The following is a 17,020-nucleotide window of genomic DNA, read 5'->3' as shown; positions in this document are numbered from 1 at the left end:
CACTTTTGGCAATAGGAAGGTGTAGGAGGTGGCAGCTACGGCACACTGCAGCAGTGAGCTGCTCACAGCTCGTGCCACCACAGCTACCCACACGAAGCATGGGCAGCAGCAGAGCTGGCTGCCTCCTCCCCACCACACTCATTGCCTGCCAGCTCTTCTGTCACCACACCTCAGGGACAGCTGCCACTCTGCCTGTGGTGTTCAGGGAGGTGACAGATTGCAGCAGCACCTGGGCATCTGTCCTGCACAGGCACAGAAAGCTGAGCCTCACCGAGGAGGAATTCACAGGCTCCAGCCAGCACCTCAGGATGCACTGTGCCTCTGCTGTGACCCTTTAGAGGGACACACACACACAACAACCCCACACATCCCAGGCCCAAATCACAGCAGCCCAATCTGCTGAGCATCCCCGCACTCTGGAAGCCCAAGGATGCTCACGCGCCAAGCTGTGCTGCATCCCATTCCGGCTGAACCCCACAGCCTCCAGCCCAGGAGCAGCACTACAAAGCAGGAGCCTTTCTAACAAGCCTTAACGTCGACCAAAAGCAGCAGAGATGAGCTGCGCCGCTGCCGGCCCTGAGCCGCGCACAGAGCTCCCTCTGCTGCCGGCAGACAGCACCTGCTAACAGCTCTTCCACAGCTCAGCAGCGCGCGAGGAAAGCTTTTGCACGCTTGAAACACGGGAGTGGAGGCAGGAAAGGGCAGGCAGCCCTGGTGCCACACTGAGGGGGATGCCGCAGGGGCACAGCAGCCCGCTCCCTCCTGCACTCACAGGGCCAGGTGGCAGATGCGCATGGGCTCCACGTTGTCCCTGCCATCGCTGAAGCAGGTGCTGAAGAAGGGGCAGTACCTCTCTGCTGAGACCCCGTGGAAGGTGAAGAGATGGGACATGTCCTTCGCATCAAAGAAGGCCACGGTGCCCTCCTGGCAGTCTAGAAAGACCCCCACTTTGCGGGGGGGCTGCTGGGGAAACAGGCGCACCCAGGGGGTGGCAGTGGCCCAGTATTCTGTCTTGTTCCTCAGGCGAAGCGTCCAGTAGCCGTTCTCTGGGCACAGCTTCACCTTTGCTGCCCGGTTCACAGCCTCAGCAGCCACCCCCAAGTCCCACTTGGTTTTGTTGCCCACCCACACCTCCCAGTAGTGCTGGCCGCTGTCAAAGGAGCGCGAGGCCATGACGTTGACACACTGCTGGAAGCGCCGGGGGCTCCTGGGGACGGGCTGGGCTCGCTCCCGCTCTGTCACTGCTGTCAGGTCCCTGGAGAAGACCAGGTTGGGGTGGGCTGACTCAGGGTCAAAGGTGAGCGAGGCTGGAACTGTGGAGAAGCCAAGGACAGCACTTATGGGTTACACATTTCCCCTGCAGAGCACCTCCAGCCCTCTGGCTGCACCCCACTGCCCCAGCACATCCATCCCTTGCACCCGTTTGCTCACCAGGGCAGATGGACCGCAGCATCTGCCTCCAGAAGATGTACTGCAAGGGACCACCATGGCTGTCCCAGTAGTGCTGCAGGTCAAAGGCAGGCGAGGGCTTGACACTCACTGAGGGCCTGAGCAGAGAGAGCAGTGGTCAGTCCTAATGCTGAGCTGCTGGCAAATGCACAAGAACACCACTCAGGAGTGCAGCAGATCATGCACAAATCTGAACACAAGCCTCTGTAACAGAGACTTGCTCCACTGGCACAGAGCTATCACAGCACACAGCTCAGGGGTAGATGTGTGACAGACTGAGTGGACAGAGCCGGAATCAGCAACGCTGCTTGCAGAGCACTGACCCACAGCAGTTAGCACCCAGCACACCCACAGCCACACACAGGCCAGGCTGCATCGCCAGGCAGAGAAGGGATTGGGATGTGCTTCTTTATAGCAGCACTGGTTTAGGAAGCACTACCCTCTCAGCTACTCTCACTGCTCACACAAACCTGCCCCTCAGTTTTGCAGACTCTCGAGCTGTGAGAGGGCACAGAGAAGTCGAAGCACCCATGTGAAGTCTGCAGTGCTGCCCTGCTCCCATATGCAGCACACAAAATTGCTCATGCACTCATCCCAAGCAGCACACCTCCTGCACACTCTCCTCCAGCCAGGCTGTCTCAGCACGACTGTTCCCCATGGAGAGCATCTACGGTGTGCTGGGGACCAGCCCCCACCTGGCACAGCACCAGCTGTCTGCTGAGCAGCTTGTGATGCTTTCACAAGTCAAGATAAGAGCCCTCCCTCGCACAGTCCCAGCCAGAGACAGAGATAAGCAGAGAAATCAGCTTCTTTCATGCCAGACACGTACCTGATATCCAGGCTCTCCACCTGCAGTGAGGACCAAAGAGAATTAGCAGTCATTGTCTGTAATTCATGCAGCTGCACAAATAAACTCCCTGTCCTGACTCCTGCTGTCACGTAGCAGAGGAAAGCAATCCACCAGGGCTCCCCCTAAACCCTGAGGAAAACTGGCTGTGCACTGAGGCTTGGGAGATTTCACAGGAGTGGCAGAAGGAGGGCTCCAAGACCCATTACATCCTAAGGATTGCTGTGTCCCTTGGTAGCTAAAGCCTCCAGACTCAAAGGAATCAGGCAGACAATCCAGAGGGACAGCAGCAAGAGTAACTTCCAGCTACAGCCTGGTGCATCATTTAGGACTCTTCATCCCAGAAGAATGTCTGGAAACAATCCTCTGCCTCCTGCCAGAGCCAGCCAAGCACTTACCTCCAACAATGACACCTCTTCCATATTGCTCAGCGTCTGCTCTATGTGCTCCATGTCTCTCCGCAGCACTGCCATCCCTTCCTCCAGCTGCTGGACATCCCCATGCAGCCGAGCCAGCACCTGCTCCTCCTCCTTGCCCAGCTCTGCCAGCACAGCTCTCTCTTCTTCCTCCAGGATCTGATGCAGGCGAGTGAACTCTGCTCGGATCTTGAAGTTCAGCTCCCCAGATGCTTTCTGAGCAGAAGACAACAGTAATGAGCCTGGCAGTTAAAACACACGGACACGTGAGACAGCTGGGCACATTGCTCACGGAGTCCCACAAATCAGTTTCAGACATACCCTCAACTTTTGGAAAGAAGAATGAGACACGGACAACTTTCGAGGCTGCATACAGCCATAGTGAAAACCCAAGCTCTACTGGCAGTTCTGTTGCCTTAACTAAAAAATCCTTGCATGCAGGTGGAAGCTCAGAGCCCTCCCCCACATCATCAGGAATTTGCTTACGTTTTATACTGGAGATGTTTTGGCTTTCTGGAGCTGCTGACTTCATGGTTCAGGTTGGGATTCACTTCACATCATGCCAGACCGCAAGCAGAGATGCCTGACACTAGTAACTTGCTGCTCTTCTCCAAATAGCTCAGTTTCAGGGGGCCCTTTTTTGTACTGAAAAAAGCTGTGCCAACTAATCTCTGTAGTTAAGGTTGATAAAATTCTGCTACACTCTCCTCAGAGAGCATTTCCCCTCTCTAAGTTGTTTGATTGGCCAGTCAACCTTGTGGTGCTCTCACTACCTTCCTTTACAAGACATAGCCAATGTCTTTTTCTTGCCTCTTGAAGCTTTTAATCTCTAAGAGCAATCTTAGTGCTCATTATCTTCTAGCTGAGTTTGCCAAAATGCACATCCTGTACCATGATACCGATCTCACTCAGTGGATGCCTCTAGCTTTACCAGCCAGCTATGCACCCCAGCCTCTTTTTTGCTTTAGCAGATGTATGTGCTGACACTCCAGATCAGACTTTAATCTGAAGACCTTCCACCATCAGTTTAGTTGTACCTCTGAACTCCTCATTCTTTCCTTAAACTCTCTTTTCTTGGCTTTCAGTACTTCCATGCCACTCAACAAGGAAGCTTAGCCAGCCTGTGGCTGTTCTTGTTTCAGAGATCAATGACAAGCAGGCAGCCCAGCACTACTGAAGCATGGAGAGAAACACTAGAGAAACACTTAGACGCATCACATCCTCTCAGAGCTGCACAGTAAATCTAAATAGTCCTTGTAGCAAGGCCACTGCTCTCTGCAGTACTGCTGGTACTGCTGATCCAGCCCCTTCAGCTTTGCTGCCTGCCCTCCAGACACATAAGAGGTTTCTACAGCTCTCAGGCATTAACTCTTCTCAAAGAACCAGCTGGATGAAGAGGGGCTGCTCAAACAGCAACACAGGGACACACAGCTCCTTTGTGAATGTTAACCCAGGGGCTTATGACAGAGCAGGGGTGCCACCTAACCTCAAACTTTACTCCACAACTCAAGCACAGAACAGATGAAAGAAAAAAAGGCAGTGAGGTTCAGGAAGCTTCCGTGGGCTCCACTCCTTGCTCACTCTGTCTTTACCAGTACTGGGATTACAGACGGTCACCTTCCCTTCTGGAAAGGCATCTCAGCCACTGACCAAATATCTGTGCAACTGCCGTGGCAGCCCAGCAGGGCTCCCTCAGGGAAGCACCCATCACCACCCAGGAGGCCACAGGATGAGTGCTGGCTCAGGCAGTTACCGTCAGCCCGCAGATATCTTCCTGCACCGCACGCTTCTGCTGCACGAATTTCTCCATCTCCTTCTGATGGGTTTGTAAAGCTTCTTCCAGGCGCTTCTGTGGGAACAAGGAAAAGATGATGATACCATTTCACCTTTTTCGCTGCAACTCAGGAGGAAACTGAACTCAAGGCCAGCACCGAAGGGAGGACACAACTGGACTTCCCAAAAAAGCAGCAGGGGAAGAGGACAGACTTCTAAACAGTGTATGTTGTGATTGGACAAGAGGAATTGGTTTCAAACAAAAAAGATGGGTGATTCAGACTGGATATAAGGAGTTTTTTTTTATGATGGGGTGGTGAGGCACTGGCACAGGTTGCCCAGAGAGGTGGTGGGTGCTGCAGCCCTGCACACACCCAAGGTCAGGCTGGAGGGGCTCTGAGCACTGACGGAGCTGCGGGAGCCCCCTTTCATCGCAGGGGAGTTGGACCAGATGACATCTAAAGATCTTTCCCAACTCAAACGATCCTGTAAACAAGCACTCAAGGCAGAGCTTTAGAGCTAGAAGTGCACCTACAGCAAAATAAAATAAAATAAAAAGTAAAATAAAAAATAATAAAATAAAATATTAAAAAATGTGTAAAATGTGTGCCCTATTTTTAAGACTCGGACCTCCAGACCGTGGCCGGGATACCTGTTTGCAATAGGTTTGAAACCGGCCTGCTGGGAACTGACCCACGCAGAGCCCAGCTTCCCATGCTGCTCATCCCCAACCCCACGCAGCCAGGCCCCCGTGCGAGCAGCAGGCGGAACGCCAGCAAAGAAAGCCTGGATTAAAAAAAAACCCAAACCAACCAGAAAGAGGGAACGAAACGCGAGGAGCACGCAGCACCCGGGGCGCGAGGAGGAGCAGCAGGGCGCCCTGCAGCACCCGCCCCCTCCTCCCCTCCTCGGGGCTCACCTGCACCCGCTGGCGGTGCTCCTGGGAGCCGCAGCGCCGCAGTTTCTCCACCAGCCCGGCCAGCAGATGGTGGCTGCGGAACGCGGGCCGGGGGAACTGCCGGCGGCACTGCGGGCACGAGGCGACGCGGGGCCCGCTGGCCCAGTAGCGCTCGATGCAGGCCCTGCAGTAGTGGTGCATGCAGTCCAGCATGACGGGCTGGCTGAACAGCTCGCAGCAGATGGCACACGTCAGCTCCTCCCGCAGGCTGTGCTCCCGCCCGCCCGCTGCCATCGCCGCCGACCGCGGGACGCTCTCCTCCTCCTCCTCCCCCCCCCGCCGCAGGGTCCCGGGATCACACGGCCGGGAGGGGACGGCCGAGCAGCGCTCCGGGACGGCCCGAGCCCCGCACGGCACCGGCACGCTGCCCTTGAACTTTGAGCCCTCGGCCCCGCCCCTCCCGCGGATTGACGTCCGCCTCGACCAATCGCTGTGCGAACGCTCCGCCCGCCCCTCCATTCATTGGTCGGGAGCTGAGGCCGGGAATGGGGTCGGGCTCCGGCATGTGACGCGGTCACGTGTGGGGCGCGGCGTGGGCTGTGCTGTGCTTCTCGCAGCTGCCCCACTGCATTGCGCGGCGGTGCCCTCTGCACACACACACCGCTGCAAGCGCACTGCATTGCACTGCGCGGAGCTGGTGCTGCACTCAGCAGTGGGAATGTGGAAACGAGCACTGGGGAAGCCGTGCCTTTTGCTCAGCGTGCTTCCCCTTCCCTGGTTTCCCTCGGCCCGGTTTTGCAGCTCTGGGAGCTGGCCAGCTCCCCAGGTCCCAGTGCTGGGACCCCACCAGCGTCCGGCTGCCAGTGTGACAGAACCTCACTTACCGTCATCCTTTGGACCCAGCCCACCAGGCAATTGCTCACGGCTCCCATCTGCCGACTGAAAGCACACAGCCAAGAGTCCCCCGATCTCCAGTTCTTGTTCCAGCGCTCCTGGCATCTCCCTCCTGTCAGCACCTCCATCAGCTGGCACCTCTGAGCAGCCCAGCCCTGAACCCCCAGGTTGGGCCCCAACTGCAGTCATGGCAGTGAGCCCCTCTTTGTGGAGCTCAGCCCCGCAGGGACCACTGGCAGCAGCACCATGAAGGATGTGGCCCTATGGATGGAGGGAGGGGGAGGGCTGAGGTTCCCAGTGTATGCATTTCCCCGTTTTGCTTTGTTTTGGCATTGGGCAGATGGTGGCTGTGGGGTGGCCCTAAGAAGTTGGGCTGTCCTCAGCTCGTGGGAAAAGACACAGGGTAGAGAGCAGGCAGTGAGAAGGGAAAAGAGAAAGAAGGAGAGAGGAGGTAAAGCGAGGTAACAGCCACATCCCCATTAATGCATCCCTCCATGCCCTCAGCGATGGGGACATGATTTAAAGGGCTGGAAAAGCAAGCAGGAAATGAAGCAATGCTCAGAGATAACATATCTTTGTATAAATAGCTGGAGGAGGAGGAGGGTGCCCAAGGGGTGGGCCATTATTTGCCAATATTTTTTCTTCCCGGACCCAAATCGTAGAATCATAGAACTGCTGAGTTGGAAGGGCCCTTAAAGACTGTCCATCCAACTCCCCTGCAGCAAACACAGTCACCCACAGCTCCTTCAGGTGCTCAGAGCTTGGTCCAGTCTGACACTGAATGTCTCCATGGATGGGGCATCCACCACCACGTGACTACCCACCACCCAAATGATGCCACTGCTTGCCAAGACCCGGAATTGTGTGTACTGCAGGTGTCCCACTGGACCCAAGCACTGGGTGAACCCACACTGTGGTCCTGGTGAGCACCAGGTGGATGTGCTGAGAGGTGCTGAACAGGCTCAAACCATCCCAGTCATGCTTGGCACTGTGGGAGCGGGGTTCCTCTGAGCTGCTGGACTCTGGGAGAGCTGAGCTCACAGCCCAGTGGTGATGGCATGTGGGAAGGAGGTCCTGCAGCAGGCATGGGAGGATGAGCGCTGCCTCATGATGTTTCCCCCAGGAACACTCAAATAATTCAGTCCTAGGGGCCAGATCCACACGGCTGCTGAGCTCCCCGGCCCAGCCTTGTGCAAACCATCCCAAACCAGGCTGCCAGGCGTGCTGCCACGCTGCGATATGACATTCCCCATGCCTGCATTCCACCCCCACCCTCCAGCTCCCCACACCTAGGCGCCATCCACCAGGAGATTTCTGCAAATATTAACATTTCTGGCTGCTGCTTGTTTGCCTGTTTATTCTGAGCTGTGCATGAAAGCCCTCTGATGTTCTGCACGCAGCGCAAAGCAGCTTTCCCTCCCTGCCATGGGTTGTGCCTGAGCCACCCAGCCAGCCCCCTGCCTGGCCCCCAGGTGATGCTCTGCAATGTTCCCGTGCTGTTTTTGGTGTTTCTGACCTCAGGGATGAGGGGAAGGTCATCCTGAGCTCACCTTGCAAAATTGGCTGGACAGGCTTGGCTGCTCAAGGTGCTCGAGTGCTTTGTGGGTTATCAGCCCTCTGCTGCCCACTCAAAGTTCACCATCTGATGTATGTGCAACGGGAGCAGTGCAGGTTCCTTTTCCAGGGGAATAAGCCAGCGCTCTGCCTTGGGCACCCTGCAGAGCCCTCCCTTCTCTCCCACCCCCAGGGCTGGCCCTGCATATGGTGTCACCCCAGGTGTCACCCCATAATGATGTCACCCCAGGTGTCCCGGGAGGCTGTGTGTCTCTTGTCCAGGGCAGATGTCACCCCGAAAGAGCAATGTTTTTCCCTCGGGTAGCTCAGTGCCACAGGCTGCAGCGGCTGGAAGTGCAAAGCTGGATGCCCCCTGGCACCTTAAGTACCTCTAAAGCCCAAAGGAGAAATACACCTCCTCTCCCCCATCCCCAGGTGGGTTTCCAAACAGATCTGGGGCTCCAGACCTCTCGTGTCTGCCCTGAACTCCTCTGCCGAGGCAGAGGAAACGCTGCTCAGCGCATAATGAATTGCAGGCACGCGCTCCCATGAGCGGCTGTTTGGAAAGTGTCCCACGCTGCTCGTGCCAAGTGTGCTGGCCAGGGAAGCTCAGCGGTATTAGCGTGTCCCGGCTAATTAGGGCTGTGAGCTGTCCTTTTCATCGCCTCCGAGAGCTGAAAGGAGGACAGACGCAGAGCTCTGCCTTTATATGGCTTTGTGCACTACAGCACAGCCTGTGCGTGCTCCGCTCGTGCCCTGGGGACACCGATATTGCTCGGGGGGGTGGGGGGGCTCGGTGACAGCCCCATCCTGCGGTGCCAGACTTGTGAGTCACGTTTCTGGGGAGCACGGAGCCAAGAGGACTCCTGGCCAAACGCCGGGGCTGGACCTGCCCTGCACGCCAGGGTCCCATTCTCACTGCGGCAGGGTTCCCCAAAGGAGCAGGAGAGATGCACGCAAGGTCCAAAGCCTTCAGTCTTGATGCTTAGGGGACTACCACCAGCCCATCCAGCACGCATGTCATGCCACTGCTGGAGTGACGGGCTGCCTGCAAATCTGTGACCTCACTGTGGTCCCGTGGAAGGAGGAGCATCCAGCCTGGGAGGGCAAGGCCCTGGCAGCAGCACTGTGACATGGGGTGACATGGACCACTAGGAAAGAAATCCCATAAATAAGAGGAGTACTTCAGGGCTGTCCCGGCAGGGCTGTTCCTGCTGCTCCCACAGGCACCCCGTCCCCTGGAGCATGTCACCCACTGCTGTCACCTCTGATCCTTGCAGGGAGCCAGGCAGTGATTGCCCAAAGTCCGTGCAGCCTGGGAATCACGCTCCCACCCCCGAACTCCGCCAGATTTCTGGTTTATGTGGACTATGGCTTGTGTACAGTGTATCATATTTTTGCAATCCCGGCTCTGAAGAGCTTATCTGACTGCAATTATCCTCTTCTGCAGAAGCTGTTTTCTAGCTGGCTCGGTACACAAACAACAAGCAACATCCCTCTAATAAATGAGGCGAGCTCTGAGCGCAGTGACTTGCAGAAACAGCAGCTGAAGGCACCGTGGGGCTGCTCAGTACTCCACTTTCCCACTTTTCTGCCTGCACATGGGCTGGGAAGGGGTGGCTGGGCAGACCCTCTGTGTCAGCCCCACGAGTCCTGTCTGCCTGTCCCAGGAGCTGAAGCACTGTCTCAGGGCACAAACCCCGTTAACTGTTTCCATGTGTTCTCCTCTTCCTTCTCCCTGACCCTCGTCCTGGTGACACCTGCAATGTCCCCATCCCGTCCTGCCACAGAGCAGGAATTTCAGCAAAACCTCATCCCCACTGCTGCTCCTCCGCTAATTCCAGAGACATTCAGATGGGGACAAAAAGCAGCTACAAAATGAGAACCTGCTTTTAAATTCAGAAAGGGTGCAGACAGCTTTCTATCCTCCCTCCCACCTCTGAGCAGCTTTGTGGTTCATTTTGTTCCCAAATGCATCGCAGATTCCCAGATCCACTGCATCCGTGAACTCCGGGGCTCAAATGGAAAAGTGGATTTTGTGTAACCACAACACGCTGCTGCTCCCGCGGCTGTTCGGCAAACACCCGCTCGACACCGCAGGAAGGAGCAGTGGAAATATTTGGGTTTCGTGCAGGTGGGATTAAACAGATGCTTGAAAAATGAAAAGCCGCTTCTTTAAGTATGTCAGTGTTGCAGCTCCAGATGAAGCGGGTTGAACTGGAGCATCTGGAAGCCTTGGTAACAGATTTCTCAGCGATTTCTCCCCAGGAGTGATCAGATAATGTGCCTTTCATGACAGCAGCGGAGCTACAGAGTGCAGCTGGCTGCAAGGTGTGCGGTGTGAGGACCTGCCTGCTCGCAGAGACATGGCACATTGTGGGCCGATGAAAAGTGTCCCTCTCCTCTGCCCCATTTCTCAGCTTTTTGACATCATTTCCACTCCCTGGAGCACAACGTTCATTGTCAGATTCTCAAATGAGCCTGCGAGCAGACTCGCTTTTGCCTAATCAAAGCTTGCAGCTGCTGGGAAAGGCTTTGGGGCTGCAGGGATGGTTTAGGCAAACTCAGTGTGCTCAGAAGGACATAAGGCTTCTGGGACACTCGTGTATACAAACCCAGGGGCACGAGGCTGCAGTCCCAGCAGCAATGCTCAGTGTGATGGAGCCCCAGGCCAAGCAGGGGAGCATTGTCTGTGGCTCACTGACTACTCTCCCTGCCACATCCAGGCCCACCAAGCACTGCTGCTGACCAAGTGGTCTGCATGCAGGTTGGAGAGGTGATGCTCGGCCTCACTGTGGGTTTTGGTGCTAACCCCTCTGCTGAGACCATGGGAGAGGACAGGGCTGGGGATTTGCACTAATCTGTGATTTAAGAGCTTGCCTTTGCCTTTGCCTCCAGCAGCCACCACGTGCCAAAAATGACTGGAATTCACCCCTGGTCCTGATGAGGGTTCACAGCTCCAAGCTGAGCAGTTTCTCTGCTGTCCATCAGTGCTTCTCACTTTACTGCATCCCCAGGAAGGGAAGAGCAGAGAGCTGGAGCAAAGGACTCTGGGGAGCAGACCAGAAAATTTTTTTCCACAAGAGAAGGGAGGGGAAAATCTCTCACTCGTGCAGAAATCAGCCGCATGCTGCTGTGGACACTGGAGATGAGGAGAACCCATCCATCAGGAACACAGGGTCCCCTCTGCCTTCCAGAGCAGCTCAGCCAAAACTCGCTGGGGGAGAAGGCACAGAACTCCAGGCAAGGATGGCTCAGGCAGCGCAGCAGTGTTTGCCTGGGAAGATGGGTGAGGAAGAAGAAGGAGGGGACTCGCAGGGACCATGGTCTGAGTCCTTGGTTGAAGAGCTGCTTGCAGAGGGACTCATTTCAGGACTGTTCTCAGTCTCCTTTTTCTGCTGAGCCGCTGCAGCTTTTACTTTTTCCTGCTGCATCATGACTTTCGTGGCACGAGATGGCAGTTGAAATCCCTCCTGGTTTGTGTTCTCATAAAGAAAAGGAGAACAAGTCCCAATGTGTGCACAAAAAGCAAAACTCCCCTGATGACCCTGTGTTGTTACTGGGAGCTGAGGGGGCTGTCCTCCCCCCAGCATCTGGGTTTGTCTTCTTGCACAGGTGAAATGAAAACCCCAACACACTGTCCAAGCTGGAAATCCTGCACTGGAAACAAGCCCAACTTCTTCTCTGCAAAGGAGAAAACTGGCAAGTTAGGGAGCCTTGCTCCTTTTGTATCCCTGTGCTGGCTGCAGGGTGCTTTCCTGGGCTCCTGCAAGCCAGCATTCTGCAGATTTAGATGTGCTGCTGTTCTGGGGCCTCTCTCCCTCCATGTGTGTGGGCACCCTAAAATAAAGTTGTGCTGGAATGCAGGACCTGCAGACCCGCTGCTTGCCCACCCTGGCTGAGACCCCATCCCCAAGCCCTATCCCAGCCCAGCCATATGGGAGCTGTGGGGTGGGGTGGGGTGGATGGATGCTCGCCGGTGGCACAGCCTGATCCCAAAGCTGTCCCTGGAGAGGGAGCTGGATGTGGAGAAAAAGCTCCTGTCTCCTCGATGCAAGAAGCCCCTCAGTGGCTGAGCACTGTATAAACAGCAGCAGCAGGCTCCCTCCCCCTTTCCATATCTGTTTGTTAAACACACGCTCCCTGCCTTTCTCTCATTCAGGAGCTAACACGACATCCAGCTCTGTGAGACGGGGGCTGTCAGTCACCCCGCAGAGGTGGCAGGACACCGAGGCTTCCCCGGGTGATGGAGCACCACGCAGCAGCCCTGAACCCCCTCTGACTTCCTCGCTGTTCCGAAGGCAGTTGCAGAAAAGTGCTTTCCACCCTCTGACCACAGGTTGATTCCTGGAGAGAAGAGAGGACGGGTCCCAGCCCGCGATGAGGCCGTAGCACGAGGCGAGCGGATCCAAACGAGGACACAGGTGGGTCAGGGAGGGGTGAGATCGGGCTGGGTCTTGGCTGTGCTGCGTGGTTCAAGCATCCCAGCATCCCTGGCAGAGATAATCCAGGGATCCTGAGAGCTTGAAGAGAGTGAAAGTGAATCAGAAATACTGTCAGGTGAGTTTTGGACAGTCCCCAAGCAGAAGCACGGAGCCTGGGAAGCGGGATGCTGAGCCGGAGCAGAGCAGGGGGCTGTGGAAACCAGGCAGGTCCAGCTACCCAGTGCTGCTGAGATGCTGAGAAACCCCTCTCTCCTTCACTCAGCTCCTCGTGGCTTGCTGCAAGCCTCTTCCCAGTGCTGCTGCTGGGGCTGCTCACGCTGCTGGCACTCAGCTCACTGCCAGGGATCGCTGCCCTCAGGGACAGAGGAGCACAAGAAAATAGAGGGCTGCAGCAGGGAAATTGATGCTTGCTTGCTTGATGCTCTGCTTGCATGTTGGTTGTGGAAAAAACTGAGTTTCTGGTCCGTCCCAAAGCAGAATAGCAGGTTTGCTCCCTGTTTGTTCTGTTAGTGGGGTTGCTGTCTCTCTCCCCTCCCTTGTCTCATCTACCGCAGACTCCCGAACTTTCTCAAGGCAGCAGAACAACCCCAGGGCAGCAGAACAACCCCAGGGCAGCAGAACAACCCCAGGGCAGCTGGGTTACTTCTGCAGGGCTGTCTCTTCCCTCTGCAGCCCTCACAAGGTGCACGGCCCCATTGCAGTGTCACGCTGCGCTGCCTCAGGACAGCATCGCTCTGCCCTCACAGTCCTGCAGCACTGTGTCCCTCTCTGCCATAATGCTGTAGTGGGACAGTTATCCTTTCACTGGAGATGCAAGGCCCCAGGATGATTTCTACCTGCTCTTTAGCTTCAAGGTATAATTCCAGAGCTGCTGCTTGCCCTCAAACCAGCACATCACACACAGAGGGCGAAGCCCCCACCCCTCCATCACACACATTTGCAACTCTTCCCATCTCTTTTTGGCCACTCTAGTTATCCCGAGAGATGCTGCCTCCTCTCTGGTGGTGTGAGGGAACCTGGGCTGCATTCCCAGCCTGATGTGGACGTGCTGTGTGGCCTCAGACTGGCTGGTTAATCTCTGTATCCCATTGCATTGTGTTTTCTTCCCTTATGTGCTGTGATGAAGCTCAGGCAGAAGGGAGCTTCACCTGCCTGTTGCTGAGATGAGGATGAGATGAGTGCTCCAGAGCAAGCTGCTGGAGATGAGGGGATTTGATGGAGATGAGCTGCTTTGGAGAAAGGACACAGCATGGAACAAATCCATGAGCCAAACCGTGAAACATCCATCAGCCTCAGCCCTCACGCTCCAGTGCTGCTGTAGAAAGAGATCGTGGCTGTCATCCGCCAGGTTGGGAGCAGAAAGCAGGGCATGCCTGAGTGCCTTCACTCCCCCCTTCCCAATCAAGGACGGCCATGACAGGATCATGACTCCTGGCCATCCTCTGTGCCATTTTTGTCCCTACCTCCCTCTCTTCTGTGCCCTTTGTTCCCACGCAGCATGCCTGCTGGCGACCCAGTCCTGCTGCTGGGGAGACAAAAAGGGATTTCTATCAGCCAGCTCTGGTTTAGGTGGTATTTCTGCCTCCTCCTGGCCTTGCTCTGCTGTTTTCTTCTCCCAAAAGCAGTTGGCTCTCAGCTCCAAGGATTTTTACATCTTGCCTGGCAGGCCTGCTGAGCACGGGCAGCAGCATACACATATGCCAGGACTTCCATTACTTACTGGCACAGATCTCAGTCCACTCCAGCAGCATCCCTGCGACCTCCAGGCAGCCCTTGGAGGAGGAACACTTATTATTACCATTTTGCCTCTTAATTAAAATGCCTTAATTGATTTTTAATAGCTCCCCTTCAGAAAAAAAAGAAAAAAAAACACCAAAAAACACAAAGCAAAGCAAATCAAATAATAGCTCCATTAAGGCTGTTTTGTTAGGAAGCGAAGCTGCTCCAGTAACCGTGATGCTCCTGGCTCCTTGCTGATGGGGGCAGCTGGCAGTCTGCAGCAAAAGGAAACAGCCCCAGATGTGGCCATGGGATGTGGCAGTACGCTGGTGGTGAGATGGGGAGGAAGGAAGGAAGGAAGGGAGGGAGTGTGCACTGGTGTCGTGCCAGGACGTGGGCACTGAAGGTAAATGGGCAGGCAAAAAATGGAGGTAACAAGTGGCAGTGATGAAGTGAGGCAAGGCAGTCTGGGAGGTGCACAAACCCAACAGGGAAAGTGCAGCCCCTGGTAGCCCTGTGGCCCCAGGGCCACCCAAGGGTGCAGAAGAAAGCTGGTGTGCAGGCAGGGACAGGCAGCTTCCTTTGTTTAAACCCTGTGTCTTTCCCTCCGTGGTAGTGTTGTCCCCTTCTGAAGCCAGGTCACAGAAGGCACGGTGCTCTGCAAACAGCCCCGTTTGGGCAGGGCAATGACTTTTGCTCCCTTGGTGTAAGTAAGGGAAGGAAAGGGTGTTAGGGGCCACTACACTCCTCTGCACACACGCCAGCAGCACTTCAGAGACACAGGCACTGGGAGTGGAGCTAGTGACAGACCTGGCTTTCCTCCCACTGCGTTTGGACCGCACAGAAGTCCCTCTGTGCCAACACCTGGCAGTTCTGATGGCACCAAACGCCAACCGCAGGTTCCAGGCTGAGCCACTCCTGGCTCACCCGTGGGGTCCCCGCTCCCACAGCCAGATTGTCACAGACACTTGCACATGGCATGGTGGAGGCTCGCTGACACTGGGGCTTTGGCTCTCAGCAGCAGCTCTGCGGGATGCTTGTTCACAGCTCCGGCTGTTTGCCCGTGCACATGCGCTTCCCAGCAGGAGCTCAGCGATGCCAGCCACCGCCTGGAGATGCTCTGGTGGTGGCATCTGTTGTGGGAGCAGCACGGGATGCTCCTGCAGAGACAGGGGGACTGACATTATCACCTGAAGGTGACTGATGCCATCACTGATTTCTTCTGTCAGCCCCAGAAGGTCCCACGTTTTTGCTTTGTTTAAAAACAGTCTCCCTGACTGAGATTTTGCCTTGTACAATTGAAAAACAGAATCCCAGAAACTCACGGAAAGCAGCATGAGCCCTGATTTCCTTGGGGGACTGGCATTCACCTGATCATAAGCTCTAACTAAAGGGGCAAGGGGGAAGGCAGGAGGGTGTCACCATCTGGAATGCCACATGGGACACATCCATTAAGTCTCAGCTCTTGCAGATGCTCTATTGTCTCCCATGCTCTCAATTCTGCTGTATCTGTATTCCAGAATTTCTGCTCCCATCTGAGGGTGCCAGGCCAGGCATGGGACTGCTGGAGGGAGCCAACAGCACCCTCACCATGGAGAAGCTGGCTTTGGATGAGAAGCTGCCACAGGGGTGGCACATCAAGGACTTTGTCACTCCCAGCCTGGATCTCTCTGGGTCCCACAGCGTTATGATGGACAGCACCAAGATCCTGGGGGTGCAGGTGGTTCTGATCGCTGCCTACTCCCTCATCATCCTCCTGGGGTTCATCGGCAACTCCTTGGTCATCTACATCATAGTGAAGTACAAAACCATGAGGACTGTGACCAACCTCTTCATAGCTAACCTGGCCCTGGCAGATCTGATGGTGGACACTCTCTGTCTGCCATTCACCCTGGTGTACACGCTGCTGGACGAGTGGAAGTTTGGAGCTGTTCTTTGCCACCTGGTCCCCTACGCTCAAGCTCTGAGCGTCCACGTGTCCACTCTCACCCTGACTGTGATTGCTCTGGATAGGTATCGGTGTATTGTGTTCCACCTGGACAGCAGGATCTCCAGGAGGCTGAGCTTCACCATCATAGCCATCATGTGGCTGGCAGCAGCCATCCTAGCAGGTCCTCTGGCCATCTTCAGAGAGTTCCGCTACGAGGAAATCCCATCCATCAACCTCAGAATGGCTGTCTGCTCTGAAAAGTGGCCTTCTGGTAACAACAGAGATGCCACTATCTACAGTCTGTCCATGCTCCTCCTGCAGTATGTTTTTCCTCTTGCAGTTATTTGTTACGCTTATACCAGGATCTGGTTCAAGCTGAAAAACCACGTCAGTCCCACATCTCGGAATGAAAACCAGTGCAGGAGGAGGAAGACCACCAAAATGCTGGTGATGGTAGTTGTGGTCTTCGCAGTCTGTTGGCTACCCTTCCACATATTCCAGCTTGCCATTGATCTTGATCTGGTTCTTATCTTCCACGAATACAAACTGCTGTACACCGTGTTCCACGTGGGGGCCATGTGCTCCACCTTTGTCAACCCCCTGCTCTACGGATGGATGAACAAGAACTATCGGAACGGCTTCCTCATGTTCTTCCGCTGCCAGAACAAGCCAGAAAGCATCCACACTGAGGGCTCAGTAAGAGGGAGGTCGTACATCTTCAGAGCCAACACCCTAAATGGGAGCATCAAGCACGCTGCTGGCGACGGACCGCAGCCCACAGAGGTTTAGGGACGGGATGTCCACCTCCAGGACTGAGCCTGACTGAGCGGAGACATTCTTGGTGAATGGCTTTTTTGGGAAACGTGATGTAGCTACTGCAGCTGCAGAGGAATGCCTCTTGTATCTCTCAGTGTAATAAATCTGGTGTATTTCTCTCTGACCACACTAGTGAATTTTTCCTTTCTCCGTGTTTAAGTGATGCAGGCAGAATCACCATGAATCATGGACGGGGCTTCCACGTAGTCAGCTAAATGTGCCCTTTCAGACATTTGGGTCTATCCATCTTTTACCTCCTGACACATGACACATCAACAC

At 55.4% G+C, this 17,020-nt stretch overlaps 2 protein-coding genes across 2 annotated transcripts; one reads left to right on the top strand and one right to left on the bottom strand.

Annotated features, from left to right (window-relative positions):
• Positions 1-647: 647 nt before the first annotated feature.
• On the bottom strand, positions 648-5,948 carry LOC136047554 (nuclear factor 7, brain-like). The gene is given in 7 exon segments (XM_065734749.1): positions 648-1,313; positions 1,432-1,547; positions 2,279-2,298; positions 2,695-2,928; positions 4,466-4,561; positions 5,405-5,842; positions 5,844-5,948. Coding segments are annotated over 7 exon segments (1,554 nt in total). The 3' UTR covers positions 648-768.
• A 6,052-nt stretch (positions 5,949-12,000) lies between these two features.
• On the top strand, positions 12,001-16,857 carry LOC136047704 (neuropeptide Y receptor type 2-like). Its single transcript, XM_065734999.1, has 2 exons — positions 12,001-12,255; positions 15,516-16,857. The coding sequence occupies exon 2, from the start codon at positions 15,551-15,553 to the stop codon at positions 16,712-16,714; it is 1,164 nt and encodes a 387-aa protein (XP_065591071.1). The 5' UTR covers positions 12,001-12,255; positions 15,516-15,550; the 3' UTR covers positions 16,715-16,857.
• Positions 16,858-17,020: the final 163 nt, after the last annotated feature.

Source organism: Cyrtonyx montezumae, unplaced genomic scaffold (genome assembly GCF_038088225.1).
Source record: "Cyrtonyx montezumae isolate F1298 unplaced genomic scaffold, pur_monq_1.0 scaffold_18, whole genome shotgun sequence".
NCBI classification, from domain to species: Eukaryota; Metazoa; Chordata; class Aves; order Galliformes; family Odontophoridae; genus Cyrtonyx; species Cyrtonyx montezumae.
The sequence above is the reverse complement of the archived record's forward strand: the minus strand, read 5'-3'. Positions and strand labels throughout refer to the sequence as shown.